Consider the following 16,630-nt stretch of genomic DNA (forward strand, 5'->3'; position numbering starts at 1 on the left):
CCCCAGAGCCCAGACCACTGCTCTTTAGTGTTCAGGGTCTCTGAGGCCCCTGGAGCCCAGATTCACAAGGAGGTGTCTACATCCCTAAGACCAGATGGAGACTGGAACTCCTCCATCCAAAGTCACCGTGTACGACCATTCATAAGCACCTGCTATGTGCTGGACCCTGCATTATACATGGGGATACAGAGAGGGCTAAGACTGGGTGCACTGAATCTTGAGGGTTTCACCAGAAAATAGAAGAGGCGGTCATATTAAGAGACGAGGAAAGCCCAGTGTGACCAGGAAGTGTGGGCCTGGAGGGGCTCTGATAGCCCAGGAGGGGTGCAGAGTAGACAGAGCAGAGGGGGCTATGGGTGACACTTATGGCCACATGGCAGCCAGCCAGGCTGAGAGGGAGCAAGAATGATCCCCGGAAGGACCAGCAGAAGACAGAACACCCCCTCTCTTAAACCCCTCCCATAACATTAAGGGAAACCCAATGGCCTGAAGGTGTACATAAGCCTGATACACAGGAGCCTGGGGAGGTGGGCGGGGGCTGGTTATGAAGAGCCTAGGGCACCGCTGAAGGATTTCGACTTTTTCCAGAAGCTGACAGGAACCACTGAGCTTTAAGCAGGGGCCTGATGAGGTCAGATCAGAGGTTCTGATGAGCAACTCTCACAGCTCTGCAGAGGGCCGGCTGGCTGGGCAATGTGGGATCCGGGCAACAGGCCAAGCAGGAATGGTCCGGCCCCAGTGGGGCCTTTGGCAGAGAAGGAGAGGAGGGCATGATTCCAGAGCCGTCCAGGGGGGAAGCGGAAAGGGCTTGGCACCTCTTTCTAGCTTGTGGGTGAGGGAGAGGAAGGAGACGCTGCATCACGCGTGTGCCTGGCACACAGAGGGGCTCAGTAAGCACCAGGCCCCCCACCCTCTGCTCAGAATGACCAGTGCTCAAATTAGCAGAGGAAGGGGCCTCGGAGTGAGCTTTCTTACCACCTTTTCTCACCGGTCAAAACGACGCCCACCATTTCTCCCTTATTCAAGAAGTTTTCCCGTCTCTTAAAACCTTCACTACAAAGCAATTCTGCTTAGACTGAAGGTGTTACATTCCGACTTGCGGAGGTGGTACCACAGCAGCAAACTTCCGGTGGCCTTGACATTGAACAGCAGTGTCAGGGCAAGTCAAGGCACCGGAGGGCGAGAGTCGAAGGAATGGGAAGCCCCAGGCGCCGAAGCCCCCAGGAGTTACGGGCACAAGAGGGATGTCCAGATTCGGAGCAACTCCCCAGCTCAGCAGGCCTTGCCGGCCTCCTCCCGCGGTGGAAATGAAACACCTTTTCTAATCACTCGGCCGCGTAGGAACCTATCATCACACCCGCAGCCGACAGACCTGACCTTCCCTGCCAGGGAGGCCGACCTCCACGGGGCGGGCGCCGGTCTCTGCTCTGGGCCCCCGTGTCCTGTCGCTCTGGTGGCCAAAGCAGCAGCGGGCCACGGGGAGCGACGTACAGCGTGGTTCCCTGAGGAATCGGTCTGAACGGGAGGTTTCCACAACCACCCACCCCTGGAGACTCCACTCCACTCCTTCTGTCTGCCTCCAGGGTACTGTTTCCACAGGCGGGGGCTGCCCGGGGCCCAGCTCTGCAGGACGCACACTCCTCCACCTCAAGGCACGGGCCCGTCTTTATATTCCGATCAGCTACCAGTTCACCTTCACAAAATTAAGAGGCACCACACACGTCTAACGTGCCGTTATGTGGCAGGACCTGCAGCCAGGGAAGACTCCTGGGTCCCCAGGGGGACCCCCCAATGACGCGTGCTCCTCTCTGGTCACTAGCCGTCTCCCCCTCACCTGGCCTAGACCTTAGGGTTAGTCGTCGTTTTTGCCATTGCCTGCAAGGCACCCTCACTTGGCCAAACAACCGCCCCGGCTCACGCAGCCCCCACCCAGCCCACACCCGCGGCCACGCAGGTAGACAGGGCTCGACACAATGCACACCGCCGTGCCCCGTGGGCTCACGGTACTTGTCCGCTGCTTGCATGGACATGCTAGGTTTGTCACTTGTTCCTTATATTAATGGCTTATTGTCTGCTGGGTCCAGGGGGGCAGGGGACTTTGCTTAGCTAATTCAAACGTCTGGCACAAGTAGGTACTCAGCAAATACAGCCGTGAATGGTGTGCTCTCCAACACGCGGACGGGGCGCAATCTGTGTGTTTAAATAGAGCAAGGAGGCACAGCCGCCAGTGAGGACTCAGGACAACTGGGCCTGCAGTCCTGTGGCGGATCAACCCTCTTCTCTTACTCACAACTAGCCCGTTCCAACGTCCTGTGGCCACGTTGGTCCAAAAGACAGTCACGATACGGCCTCCTGCCTCACTACTCCACTGACTCCTGCTCATGGCCGTGACGCTGCCGGCCCATCGCCGTCTCTCCCTGGATCTCCCCGCTGGGCTCCTGGCCTCCAGGCTTGCCCGCTGGAATCCAGTCCGCCCACGGCACACACACGCAGCCCAGGAAGCCCCCCGGGCTGAGCAGTGCTGCCCCTGCCCCCTGTTTACAGTGCAGCGAGGAGAGGGGCAGGCACAGCCTTCCCGGCACAGATTCATACACTGAGAAAAGTCTCCAATTATTTTCCAATCCATTTGATGGAGAAGGGAGAAAGCCTCCATTCCATGCTGCTATGCTCTGGCTTCAAGCACGTTTTCATCTCCCTCCTTGACTGAGAACCGGCCTCCAACAGAGGCTGCATGCACTGTCCAGCTCGGCCGCCACGGGTGGCTGTTTAACTTGAAATCTGAATTAATTGGAACAAAACTAAATAAAAAGCTCCGTTCCGTGGTCAACCTAGCCACATTTTAGGCGCTCCCCCAGCACACTCGGCCGGCAGCTACCTACCAGCCTGCCCAGAGCTGGGATATTTGCACTGTCACAGGAAGTTGCACTGGCCGGGGCGGAGGGACGATTTTATTCCCGCTGTCCTGTTCTCATAGCATTTGTCTTCACCGTTTCGTCCCGCCTGTGATAGGTCATAGGTTTTATTTTCACTTATGGCAGCCGCATTTAGAACGCGTTAATTTAGACAAAAAGACAAAAAAGAAAGCAACTCGATTTAAAGGAAATTAACAGAGGGGCACCTGGGTGGCTCTATTGGTGAAGCGTCTGAGTCTTGATTTCGGCTCAGGTCACGATCCCAGGGTCGTGGGATCGAGCCCCGAGCTGGGCTCTGCGCTGAGCAAGATTCTCTCTCTGCTCCTCCCCTGCTCATGCTCTCTCTCTCTCTCTCTCTAATAAAAAAAAATTTTTTAAGAAAATGAATAGAAACTAGAAACATCGGGAAAACGAAGGAACACAGACACAGGAGCAGGCGTGAGGGGGTTTCTGGAACCACTGACATTAGGAGCCCGGCCCCTCCCAGCATCCTCGCCCTGCCATGCCCATCAAAGCAGCGCAACGTCCCTGACGTGGAAGGAGGCCCCCACCGGCAGGGCCGAGTTCTTCCACTGCCCCTGTGTCCCGGGGCTTGCACGGAGCCCAGGCCAGAAGAGGCACTAGGCCTTAATGGCTGAATGAATGAATGATACACTAGCCCTTACCCGGCTTCAGGGCTTTACAGGTTTTAAGGGCTGTGGGCATTCACAATGCTACCGAATCTTCATAGCAGCCCGGGAGTGGAAACCAGGAGGGTGGCTGCAGCGGGCAGCCCAAGGGTAGGCCAAGCCGCCTGGGGCCAGGCCTCGGCGGCCTGAGCGCGAGTCCCAGCTCTGCCCCCGTCAGCCCAGCCCCCCGTCTCCCGGAACCTCTCTTTCCTCATCTGCAAAACGGGCTGATGATGCGTGACCGTTTCGCAGCTTTCAGGCCAACACGCACACCAGGCGAGCTCACGACGGCAAACGGCTCTGTGCACCGCACGGCGCTGGGAGGAAGCACCTAGGACGGCCCCCTGCAGGTACATGCGAGTCCCACGCCCACCCCGTGTGCAGACCTGGGGCTCCCATGTGACTCGTTTCACTCTGCTAGGAAGCTGGCCCACACCTCACACCTGGCAGCGGACGTCCGTCTGTGTGGCCCGCTGTGGGGGCCCCCAACTGCTGGGGCAGTGCCTGGCAGGAGATTCCCCCCCACTGACCCCCTTCCAGCACCCTTGACTCAGGCCTGGCCAGTGAGAGCACTGCATCCCCCCCGCACCCCAGTCATGGGTTCGGAGGTGCCCCTGAGGCCCAATCAGAGCCCATGGGGTGCCATCTGGGGGCTTATAGTGGGACAGTTCACAGAAAACTGGTCTCTTGTCTCTTGGACTTTACTCTGGGAGGGCGGGACATGCGCCGCTGGCCCCCATTTGCCGCCACGTGGCACCTAAGACAAGCCTCTAGAGCAGAGAGCAGAGGCAAGAAGCAGAGAGAGACATCGGATGACATCGTTTCAGCCTCTGAATCCACCTGTGCCTGAAGCCTTCTCACGGTCCATAAGTCAACAAATGCCATTTTGCCTGAGCCAATGGGGATGAACTGTTCTAACCCTTGCAACAGAAGAGTCCCGAGCAACTGAAGCTCTCCCATCGGGGAGGGGGTGGGACCTACCAGGCTTTCAGCCTGAACGGAAGGTCAGGCAGGTGCCCAGCCCAGCCCTATCCACCAAGCCAAATTTGAGCTTCCATTCCTTCCAAGCCGCTCCAGCCTCAGCTCCTCCTTGAACCTTTGTGACCATCCACCTCCACCCTCCAGGCTCATCGCACTCACTCCCTCGGGGCAGGAAGGAGACAGACGCTTACGTTTCCCAACACGCAGAGCACCAGCTCCGTGCTGGGTGCATCTCGGCGGGGCTCCCTGAACGCGCACCCTGCAGCCCCAGCGGGGAGGGGCCGGTGAGGAGTCCGAGGCTCCCAGAGATCTGGCTACTCACCAAGGTCAGCGAGCTTGAATGTGCAGAGTGAGAGAGAGAGGCTCACGTTGACCGCGAGGCCCCACATCTGCCCTACATCCTCTTGCTGGGCTCGAGAACAGCGGGTGCTACTCTCTGCCCCATCCGAGCCCCCTTCTCCCCGTTCCCAGGGTCTCCCTGCCCACTGGCCTCCGGCAGGTGCCTGGCTCTCAGCCCTCAGAAGTCGTTTGCTACCCTCTGCTTCTCCTTCAGACCTTCCAGGCTGCTCCTTCTGGCTCCCAAACGCCCTCCCAGCCAGTCCTGGCTTCTGCCCCGAGGGACACAACCCACTCTTGACCGGTGAGGCGGCAGCAATAGCAGGTATGACAGCCCGTGTTGGGAGGTTCTCACGGCAGGAACTGCCCGGCTCCCCGCACAGAGCGGACACCTGGAGACCGTCAGCTTGCACGAGAGCTCTTGGGGGTGGGGGGCCTCGCACCCCCTGCCACTGCACACCTGGGAGGCATCCTTCACAAAGGGCAGCTGGACGTGAAGGTTGGACAAGGGGATCCGGGGCTGGGGGGCCTGGGCTGGACATTTGCTAGGTGTGAGCTTTGAGCAGGTGAACTGGGGCTCCCCGTGACTCAGTTTCCTCATCTGTAAAGGAGGTCACGATAGCACCTACCTCCTGGGTTGTTGTCAGGGTGATGTGAGTGAACGTGAACACGTGTTGAGGCCAGGCAGAGAGCCGCACTGTGTATGATTATTATTGTTGGTCTGCAAGGCCCGACACCTTAGCAACCCTAGCTGGTCTGTCCCCTGCGGCCCTTCCCAGGCCTGGCTTCTGTACAGAGTTCTTTCTCCACTTCTCAGTGGGGTCAGGACTGCCCCTACCTTGCCTAGACACAGGGGACCACCAGGCAGGGTCCCCCTTTGGTCCCATCCAACCGGACAGGTGACACCTCAACTGTCACTCTAAGCCCTGGTTGGGACCCCGAGGCTGTTCATCAAGCACTGAAGCCCCTGCCTTGGGCCACAACCCAGGAGGGCTGACCCCAGGCCTCTACCTCCTCCGTGGCCCCTGATGAGGTCCCAGAATGACATGGAAAACTACCACCTGGAGAAGGGCAAGGGGACGAACAGAACCCTCGGCAGCCACGGCTTTAAAGTCTTCATAAAGCAACTCACCGTGGTTCCAAATCCGGGCCCCACTCACTCACTGGAGACGCTGCACCAAAGCAGAAGCCCCCAAGTCGGCTCGCTTACAACTGAGCCAACCGCCCCCACCCAGAAGCCCCCTGCCCGCAGCTGGAAAGGATACTGAAGCTCCTATCGGTGATGGCCAGGTGCCAGAGGTTAATGCGAAGGTCATCTGCCGACATGTACGTCTCACAGTCGCTGTTGACGGAGATGGAATTGATGTGGTAGGTGTGGCCATTGGCAAAGACCCTCCGTGGGCTCACCTCCACCATCAGATCCATGGGCTTCAGCACGGGCACCTGCAGAGGAGGGGCGGTCCCCAGGGCGATAAGGTGATGGGGGGAGTGCAGGGGGGCCAGCAGCCAAGGCAGGAAACGGCAGGTCGGGGCCGCGTGATCAAAGCTGGAGGCTGGGAAGGTGCACGTAAGCAGTGCCCTGCGGCCAGCAGGCACTGCCTGCCAGCCCTGCGGGAAAGCTTCGCCTCCCGGGATTGGTTCTGAGCCTGCTGTGTGACTTTGAAGCCGTGGCTGAACCCCTCCGCACCCCAGTTTCCTCACCTCTAAAATGGGATGATACCGTGGCAACCCCAGCCGATTATCCACCACTTTTGTTTCCTCCTCGCGAGTGGTGGCCCGGACAAGAACTACGTCTCCCAGCTGCCCTTGCAGTTTGGGTGTGGCCACGGGACTGGTTCTCACCCACAGGAGTGGGAGCACAGGGGTGCCCGGCACTTGTGAGCCAAGGCTGTTCAGAGGCAGGTGAGTCTTCTCCACCCCTTTCCCCCTTTCGCTGCTGGAAGGTGAGGAGCCAAGCTTTGGGAATGAAGGTCCGTGGGATGGGAGGAGCCTGCGTCTCTGTGGGACAGTCACGTGTCACCCGGGACCTTTCCACGAGTGAGGAGGACATTTCGGCATCTTCCGCCCTGCAATGCCGGGGCTATTTGTTACAGCTGCTGGCGTTAGCCTAACTCCTACAAACTCCCACCTTAAAGGGTTGGTGTCAGGGGCCCCCGACACAGCATCGGTATCGTGCCTGGCTTCCCTCTGCGCCCTCCGCCTGAAACGTTCACCCTCTTTGAACACGTGGTCGTGCCGACTCCTGTAAGACCCAGACGCGGCAGGCCCGGAGACTTAGCCTGCCCTGGCAGTGGGGGCACGGGCCTGCTCACCCCCACCACCTCTCTGCTAAGGCTCTTAGCGTGTGCCACGGCGTGTGTCGGGCACGACGCTCCATTCCAGTAAACCGTGAGGTCTTCAAAGGTACGGAGACGGGCACACAGACACGGCTTCATCAATCTCTCCCAGGCCTGGCCCACGCTCGACGCTCAGGAAGTAGGGACTAGCACTGCCCTCCCCACGTCCCGGATGGGGAGACTGGATGCCAGGATGACCCCGACTTGTCGAAGTCGCCGTCAGGAAATGCAGAGCCAGGTGTGACTGTCCCGAGGGCATCCCGGTGGCAGGGCGGAGACCGGAAACCCTCCTTCCTGCCCTGCCGCCCGCTAGCGTTACCCTCACCGGGGAACTCAGCTCTCTGGGCCTCACCTTCTTTATCTGTGAAGAAGGGCGTGCTGGCATAGAAGCTCAGCGGCTTCTATGAGGACCCACGCGTTAACGCAGGTCAAGTGTGCTTAGAATGGCGCTGAGCACATGGTGAGTCCTTGTGATGGTCCTCCTCAGGAGGTGATGGGGTGTGGGGGGGGGGAGGCCTCACACAGCCACGGGGGTCCCGGCGCGGGCCAGGGTGGACCCTGCTGCAGGGGCGATGGGGACTGCGTCCGGGCGAGAGGCAGCGAGGCCGGCCTCCGCGTGACGAGACCTTGGGATTCTGGAGACGGGCCGTGGAGACGTTGTGGGCTAACTGCAGGCCCCCTGAGCCTGGGGCAGTGATGACCGGGTAGCATCCTGGGTGAGGACACACTGTGGCCGATGGGCTGCTTGTCCTCGAGTGGGAGAGAAAGACAATGACTGATACACAAGTGAGCGTGCGTGTGTGTGTGTACGTGTGTGTGAGAGTGAGATTTCACGTAGCGATAGGTGTTATTTAGAAAAATAAAACAGGTGCGGGGATGGGGTGACAGGGCCGCAGGGGTGGGGCCAGGTTGGAAAGGCGGCCAGGAGGGGGCGTAGGAGAGGGGCTGCCGTGGGCTGGGCGGCTTGGACTCAGGCTCACGTGGGACCTGAGAATCTCCTCCCAGGGCACCTCCCGAGTCCACCTCACTCTCAGGCCAGCCAGGGGCTCGCTGGAGTCACCAGTTTGTCACAGCCCTGACCACGTGACGAGGCTGTCTTGTTCCTGCGGTGGCCTGGGAGCCAGTGAGGGGCACGCTGTGTCTTCTCTGGTTCACCTCTGGATCTCTGGTCCTCAGCCCAGGGCCCAGTACGGCAAGGTCCTCAGGTGAATGAGTGAACAGGTGACCGAATGAATGGGCTGTGTCCCTCGAGCTCCCCAGAGACGGCTGAGATGGGAGGTGACAGCTTTGGAGCTGCAGTAGGGGTGGGTGAACATTAAGTGTTCCTTCTGATGCAAATGCAGTATGAGCATGTGCCCGCGTGTGCCTGCGTGTGCACGTGTGAGTGTGCGTGTATGTGTGTATGAGTGAGGGGGTGTGCAAGTATGCCTATGTGCTGGTGTATGAGTGTGTGTGCACATGAATGTGGGTGTGTACTATATATGTGTGCGTACATGTACATGTGTGTGCCTGCGTGTGCATGCATGTGTAAGAGTATGTGCATATGTGCGAGTGTATGGGTGTGTGTTTGCATGAATGTGGGTGTGTACAACTATATATGTGTGCGTGCATGTACATGTGTGTGCCTGCGTGTGTGTAAGAGAGTGTATACATGTATGCATATATGCGATGTATGGGTGTGTGTACACGAGTGTGGGTGTGTAGAAGTATATGCATGTGCGTGCGTGCATGCGTGTATAAGAGTATGTGCACATCGGCATATGTGTGGGTATATGAATGTGGGTGTGTACAACTATATGTGTGTGTGCATGCATGTACATGTGTGTGCCTGCGTGTACATGCATGTGTAAGAGTGTGTGCATATGTGCGAGTGTATGGAGTGCATGTGTGCGTATGCATATGTGCAAGTGTATGGGTGTGTGTCTGCATGAATGTGGGTGTGTACAACTACATGTGTGTGCATGCATGTACATGTGTGTGCCTGCGTGTGTGTAAGAGAGTGTATGCATATATGCATATATGCGATGTATGGGTGTGTGTGCATGAGTGTGGTGTGTAGAAGTATATGCACGTGCATGCGTGCATGCGTGTATAAGAGTATGTGCACATTGGCATATGCATGGGTATATGAATGTGGGTGTGTACAACTATATGTGTGAGCATGCATGTACATGTGTGTGCCTGCGTGTACATGCATGTGTAAGAGTGTGTGCATATGTGCGAGTATATGGAGTGCATGTGCACGTATACATACGTGCGAGTGTATGGGTGTGTGTGCACATGAATGTGGGTGTGTACAACTATATGTGTGTGCGTGCATGTACATGTGTGTGCCTGCGTGTGCGTGCGTGTGTAAGAGTATGTGCATATGTGCGAATGTATGGAGTGCATGTGCACATATGCACATGTGCAAGTGTATGGGTGTGTGTGTGCATGAATGTGGGTGTGTGCAAGTATATGTGTGTGCATGCGTGTGTGTAAGAGAGTGTATGCATATATGCGATGTATGGGTGTGTGTGCACGAGTGTGGGTGTGTGCAAGTATATGCATGTGCGTGCGTGTATAAGAGTATGTGCACACAGGCACATGTGTGGGTATATGAATGTGGGTGTGTACCAGTATATGCATGTGCCTACGTGTGCATGTGCGAGCATGGGTGTGTGAGTGTTCATGTGAGTGGGGCACGCGAGTGTGCATGTGTGTGCATGAGTGTGGGTGTGTGCCACATTGGCGCGCCTGTCTGCCTGGTTCTGGGCCATTCTTGTGTCGCCGGCTCTGTGCCTGAGCTTCTAGGCTCTCGGCCTGGGAGGTGATGTCTGTGTGCCCGGGCCTCTTAGGGGGCCCTCCGCCCTGCACATCTCCCCATGTGTCGGCTATTCTGGATCAGCTCCTAATCTTCCCTTCCCTCAAAGCACAGCTACCGTCTGCCTCGGGGACCCCTGGACTCTCTCACGTCGCACCTGCTGCTGGAGAAGGTCAGAGCGCCACTGGCCTCGCAAAGTCTTGGATCTCAGTCCACTTCCCCTCCTTCTGGCCACGCTGTTTCCTCCCGTCGGACTTGGGCTACATCAGGGCTCCAGCCATTCATTGCCACCCCAAACCGTATTTCAAAGCCACTGAAAGCCTCTCCTTAAAGGAGAGGAAGAGTGAAAATAAATATGCCCTGAAGGTTTGGGTGTCTCGTGAATAAAACATTCCCCCGCTTCCAACACTTCCAGAAGCCACAGTCTAGTCAAGGTGAGAGGCAGGAGGGCCGTCACACTAACACTAAGGACAGAACACTGTGGATACAGAAGGCTGGAGTGCACAGAAGGATGATTTACAGAGGAGAAGGCGAACAGGGTTTTAAAGGATGAATAGGAGTACGCCAAATCAACAAGGTAGAGAAAGGCCTCCCTGTGCGTCTGTCACAGCACTGACCACCAGTGTGGGGTGACTCCATGTGCCTGACACCCAGGGACCTAGCACAGGGCCAAGGACAGAGTAGTCTGTTAGTAAATAACAGCGCCAGCCTCCAGCATGAGCGGCAGGGATCGCGTCAAGAGCTGCACAGGGCTGGGTGGCTTGGGTGACGTGGGAGGACACACAGAAGAGGTGAGTCGAGGAAAGACCCAAATGCCCTCGTTCCTTCTCCTTTCTCCCCCAGCCTCAAGGGACGGCTAAGGGCCATCTGGGGACGTGAGTGAAATACAGAGCAAAGTCTCAGACGCTGAGAGGGAAATAAACCGATTCCTGTGGGCCCCCGGCTCTGCCGCAAATGCCAGGCCCATCAAGAGGTGATAATTGTATCCTTCCCACCAGATGAAACCCTCATACACTTTCGTGGGGCTGGGGGGTGGGGCGGGGGACACCGTCACTGCCATTAGTCAATGTTGAAGCTAATTGGCCTCCTGACTTCCTCAGAATTTATTTGCACAATTTGCGAGTCATTTAGAGGCCAGTATGTTTAAATATTTATTTCTCCATCTCGGGAACAACACTGATTACCGTTCCATATTTAACGACAATTTGCTGGACACCTAGGGAGCGCGTATGCTAAGCTGTTTCAGAGAAAGTGAGTCACCGCCCCCATTTTGTGGACAAGGAGACTGAGGCACACACCAGGGCCCTGCCTACAGCCACCTGACCAGCATCAAGTAGATCCGGAGTGGCTGGGGAGCCCGCGGGAGGCGCTAACACCCCCACGCCAGGCCTCGCCACTGTCCGCCTGGAGCGGACAGCTGTCGTTGTGAATTCTGTCCTCCTCACCCAGGAGGACAGGCCGCTCGGATGATGTGACCCAGCCTTTCCACGTTGGCTAGAACATGGAACCTGCACGGGACTCAGGCAGCTTGCTCTGAGCCCGGCCTATCCCAGGAGCAAGGGACACCAACTCAGACCCAATCCCTCCCTTAGGCTCTTTGTTTCACTGAGGCCTCCCAGTGCCTACAGCAGGGCTGGGCACACAGTAGGTGCTTCCAAGTGTGTGAAGAATGAACAAACCCAAATTAGCCGTGCACCAGCATCACCTTCAACAAGCGTGAACAAAGCACCCACTATGTTCCAGGCTCGGTTCTAGAAGCCAGGGACAGCCGAGATGGCCTCAGCAGGCTTCCTGCCCCCCTGGAGAAGGACAGGGGCAGACTTTCACGGAGTCCTCCAGCAGGACACCATTAACCATTCCCGTGGCTCTCCCATGAGGTGGGGGCCTCATTCCCGCTTCACGGAGGAGACCGGGAGGCCCATCCTGGAGCCCGACTTCCCTGGGTTTGGATTCAGCTCTCATTTCATCTGTAAAACGGGGCTGATGATCATGTGCCCACGTTCTAGGACTGAGTCATTACAGGCAGCGACACAACGCTCGCCACGGAAGTGCTTATTCTCATTCCAGATCAGCAGTCGGAGGCTCGTGGAGGCGGAGAGCCTTGCCCAGGGGCGCACCGCCAGGAGGTGGCCGAGGCAGGATTGGAACCCGGATCCTGGGACTCCACTACCCTCTCTGCCATGTCTCACACCCCTCCCCGGAAGAAAGAGGAGCTCTTTTGCCTTTTAAGCATGTGGGGACAGGAGTTGGCCTCAGCAAGGCCCTGCATCTTAGCCTCCCCGGCCTCTTTTAAGACAACTGCATTGGGTCGAGCCTCCGTACCGGCTGTGGAGAACCGTGCCTTCCAGGCTTCCCTCGGTCCCTCGACAAAGGGCTTGGAATCCACACAAAGCTCCCCTCCCAGGTTCTCCTCTTCTGGCTCTGCCACTCATTCGGCGCAGCGGCTTTGGGGGAGTTGCTGCCTCTCTCTGGGCCTCAGTCTCCCCCTCGGTGTAGCAAGGGGTTCTAGAACTTGCTCTGCACCCACAGCTGCAGTTCACAAGCGCTTCCTGGACGTGCATCACTCCCGCCTCATCCGCACAACACTTCCGGGAGAAACATGACCATCCCAGCTCTGTTGGTGGGGAAACCGAGGCTTCCAGCAGGGAGAAAGCCCGCGGCCACCCCACGAGTAAGCAGCCCAGCCAGGACCTGAACCCGGCTCTGGCAAAAATCTCAAAGGCCCTTCGACTCCTAAAATCCTCCCCACTTAACAGAAGCATGCGCCGCTTCCCGTTTGCCGGAACCTTCCACGGTCCACATCTCACCTGCAGCGACGTCACCGTGGACAGGTCTTTAAGCTTCCCTTCTTCATCTTTTAGGTTATATCCCTCGGGCCTCTTATCTCGTTCCGTAATCTTCCATAACTTGATAGTTTTATCTTTAAAAACAAAGCAAATGAAACGGGATACGTGATGAACACCAGCACAGGGAACGGGCCACGAGGTAGGGGAGCGCTGATCCGGGAATCACCTGACCGGGGCCCTGCTCTCGGACAGGCAGGTTCTTTCTCCTGTGCACCCATGCGCTGAACGCGGCCGTGAACGGGGTATCTGTCCTCGATCTCTGCCTCCTCACAACTGATCCCAAGGGACAACTCCCGGGTCAGAAGGGAAGGCACCTCTGAGGGCAGCTGGCCAAGTCTAAAGCCACGTCCAGACAGAGCATACGACTGCAGTTTCCCAGTTTTTAGGCTCTGCAGCGGCAGACAAAGGAGGGTGACCCACATTTCTGAGCAGCGCCCCGCCCATCCAGAGGGCAGGTTCCCAGTGGCCTCACTTCTCTGAAATCCTGCCACGAATATCAGGAGGGCCATGTAGTAACTGTGATGCTTCCTTTTATATGTCAACGTGGCGAAGCCAGGCTACCCTGGTATCTGGTCAAACGTAGGTGCGTGTTGCTCTGAAGGTGTTTTTTGTTTTTTTTTTTTGGATGGAATTAACATTTAAACCGTAGAGGAAAGCAGGCTGGCCTCCATTGTGTGGGTGGGCCTCATCTAATCAGGTGAAGGCCGTAAAGGACAAAAGACTGACCTCCGCTGAGGAAGAGGGAATTCTGCCAGCAGATGGCCTTCAGACTCGAGCGGCCACGTTAGCTCTTCCCTGGGTCTCCAGCCTTCCAGCCAGCCCTGCACATTGTGGATTTGCCGGCCCCCACAATCATGTGCAACAACCCCTCAAAGTAAGCCTCTTTCTATGTATCTATATCTACATGTTACATCCGTCCACACGCCTCGGTCCCATTTCTCTGGAGAACGCCAGCCGCTCCTGTGCCTCAAACACACACCGTCAGGCTCAGGAGAACGAAGAGGGAGACGACTGAGATCACTAAACCCTTGATATGTGCCCAAAGACATGCGTTAGCAAAGGGAGCAGCTGGGATTTAAACCCGGGAGGTGGGGGGGTGGTGAGCAGCTCTGAGAGTGGGAGGGTAGGGAGCTTCTAAAGCTGCCTTCCCTCCAGAAGGGCAGGAGGAGAATGACGCACCCTGTTCCCACGGGTAGAGGGAAACCACGTGTGCGGCTCAGGAGCTCCGGCCCTGCTCTAAACCCACCGTGGCCTCACATCACTCCGTCCTCCCAGGGCCCCCACGAGGCAGGCACACCCATCACAGGTCAGATGGGGAAGTGGCAGGACCAGGATGTGAACCACATTAGGGTCTCCCGTCCTTGGGGAGGTCCACGCTGCCTCTGCTCCAGTGCTGGCTGAACATGACCCCGTGCCAGGCACCCCTAAGGGGGTCTCAGATCGTGCACGTGGCACAGTGAAGGACGAGGACAGCGGGAGCTCCTGGAGGGCAGGCCTGGAGCAGGGAGGGGCTGGGACCGACCGCAGGAGGGACCCCAGGCTCAGCTGAGACGTCAGCGAGGGCTCAGTGGAAGGTGACACCCAGTGGAGGTCTCAGGGATAAGGATGATAGGGCTGGCTGGCCAGGCGAGGGGCAGGGAGGGCAGCCTTTGGGCACAAGGCTGGGTCGGTGGGGCTGAGTCTGGGCCATTTCAAGGATGCCTTAGCAGCCGCACCGAGTCTGGGCTCTGATGGAGGAGACGGGTGGTGTCACCTTGTGAGGCTCACGCACATGGCAGCAGGACTGGCTGGTCTCAGGGTGCTGGGGGGGGGGGCGTCACCTCCCATCACCCTCACCACAACACAAGGGAGGGAGCTGCATCCACCCTGCTGCCCAGGTGGGGAAACCGAGGCTCAGGGAAGCAAGGAGTCTGGCCAGGAAGCCGGGGGCCTGGGGGCGCACGCGTTCTCCCTGGGGCGGAAGGGTCAGGTGGCCAGCCAGGCTCCTAAATCCGTGCCCGTCCTGCAGCCCACCCCACCCCCAAGAGTGGCAGCCGCACTCTTGCAGAAGACCTAAGCTTGCCTCCTTCACTGGGACTATCGAGCTCCCCCCACGCGCCCCAAACAAAAGTCATCACGGAGCCATTCCTGACTCAGCTGCTTGGAATAGTGGGAACGAGCCTCATGTCCAGCCACGGGAAAAGGCTAAGACGCAGCGGGGTCATCGCAGGGAATTCACGCGCTGCTCAAAATATGATTTTGCGGTTCTCGGGACCTGGGAAAATGCTCACAACCTAAGCGAGGTGGGAAAGAGCACTTGACGGCCCAGGGCGGGCACAGGCGGGCGGCCCCTCACCGTTGGTGGACAGCAGGGAGTGGGCGGCATTCTGCTGAGGAAGCCACTTAATCTTGTTGATTTTCTCCTCTATCTCCAGACTCTTGAGATAGTCAAACTCCGGCTCGTGGCTCTGGAAGGTGCTGTAGACGTCATACTCGCCCTGGCTGTGAGGCGCATTTTTACTCTGCAAGAAAACCCAGACGAGGACACCTGAGCTCCAGGATGGCAGGGGTGGGGTGGGAGCAGCCCCCCAGGCAGGGGTGAGGGACTCACGGACCAAACCCTCAGAGAGCCCGACTGCCAGGCGGCCCGTGTCCAGCAGGGCTTGCAGACCCGACGCCAGGGTCAAAGGAAACCAAGCCCTGTCTCCTTCTCTGTCCAATAAGTAAAACCAGCAGCAACCGGGCTACCTCATCGCATTTGATGAACACCTACTATGTGCTGAGCTAAGTGCTTCTCACTCCTCGTCTTGTTCTAGCCTTATGGCCCCTCTGCAGTGGGCACCGTGAGTCTCCCCATTTTACAGATGGGAAAGCGGAGGCTTGGAGATGAGTTGACCACCCCCGCCCAAGGCCATGTGTCTACTAGGTGCTGTCACCTGTGCCTCTGAGGTCTGACACCAAGGCCAAGGCTCTGGCCTGCTCCTCCAGTCTGAATGTCCAACTCAGGAGGCCTGACCTGAGGAATGAACGTGCTCTGGAACAGACACTACACCGTGGCAGAATATCCCGCAATGCCAGTCACATCCCAGCGACTTTCCTTGGCAGGCCCACCCCGGTTTTGGCAGCGAGCTCCCGACACGGACCCTCGCAGTAGATCCCTCAACACAGTGCGGTGGGGAATCCATTGCGGGCAGAGGGACAACTGTCCCAGCAGACGATTTCAGTTTATGTCACAACATGAAGCTTCTACCAGAAGTATAACCTGCCTGGGAGCAAAGCGGAGACACTCCGCCACACACGATTTCAAGGTTCCTGTTCACTTTCTCCAAAAGCATCTACTGCTATGTTTCCACATCTGTTCTGCTTCCGGAAAGCTTTCAAGTTCCCCTGGATGCCTGGCTAACTCCCTTTCTGTCCCGTGAGCGCTGCCCACAACGAAGGTCAGCGGGACCAGGATAAAGAAAACCATTAACAGGAGAAAAATTCAGAGTTGAGAAACTTGCATCTTGCGATTTAATTTCTTTCTGCAAAAAGGAGCTTTGCGATCCCCGGCCGGCTACCCTGGTCCCCGTGAAATCAGCACGCTCCGGCCATGGTGCATGGGTGACCGATTTTCAGCTGTCCACTCTCTGGCTATGTGTCCTTGCTAAGCTATTTCACACCCTCTGAGCTCCGGTCTCCCCATCTGTGAAATGAGACCACTAATGGCCCCTGATTGTGCCACTGGGGCTGTCGTGAGGAGGTTGACGGGGGTGAGCACGGTGAAGTC

The 16,630-nt window shown here is 57.6% G+C and overlaps 1 protein-coding gene across 1 annotated transcript in view; it reads right to left on the reverse strand.

Moving 5' to 3' along the window:
• Window positions 1-16,630, reverse strand: part of PPP2R2C (protein phosphatase 2 regulatory subunit Bgamma) — a 133,301-nt gene that overhangs the window by 37,175 nt on the left and 79,496 nt on the right. The window contains exons 6-8 of the mRNA XM_042984800.1: window positions 15,218-15,383; window positions 12,844-12,956; window positions 6,163-6,340 (exon numbers count right to left, since the gene is read on the reverse strand). Of these exons, the coding sequence (XP_042840734.1) occupies window positions 6,163-6,340; window positions 12,844-12,956; window positions 15,218-15,383 (457 nt within the window). The remainder of the gene's footprint in view (window positions 1-6,162; window positions 6,341-12,843; window positions 12,957-15,217; window positions 15,384-16,630) is intronic.

The sequence above is a fragment of the Panthera tigris genome, chromosome B1 (assembly GCF_018350195.1).
Source record: "Panthera tigris isolate Pti1 chromosome B1, P.tigris_Pti1_mat1.1, whole genome shotgun sequence".
In the NCBI taxonomy this organism is placed as follows: domain Eukaryota; kingdom Metazoa; phylum Chordata; class Mammalia; order Carnivora; family Felidae; genus Panthera; species Panthera tigris.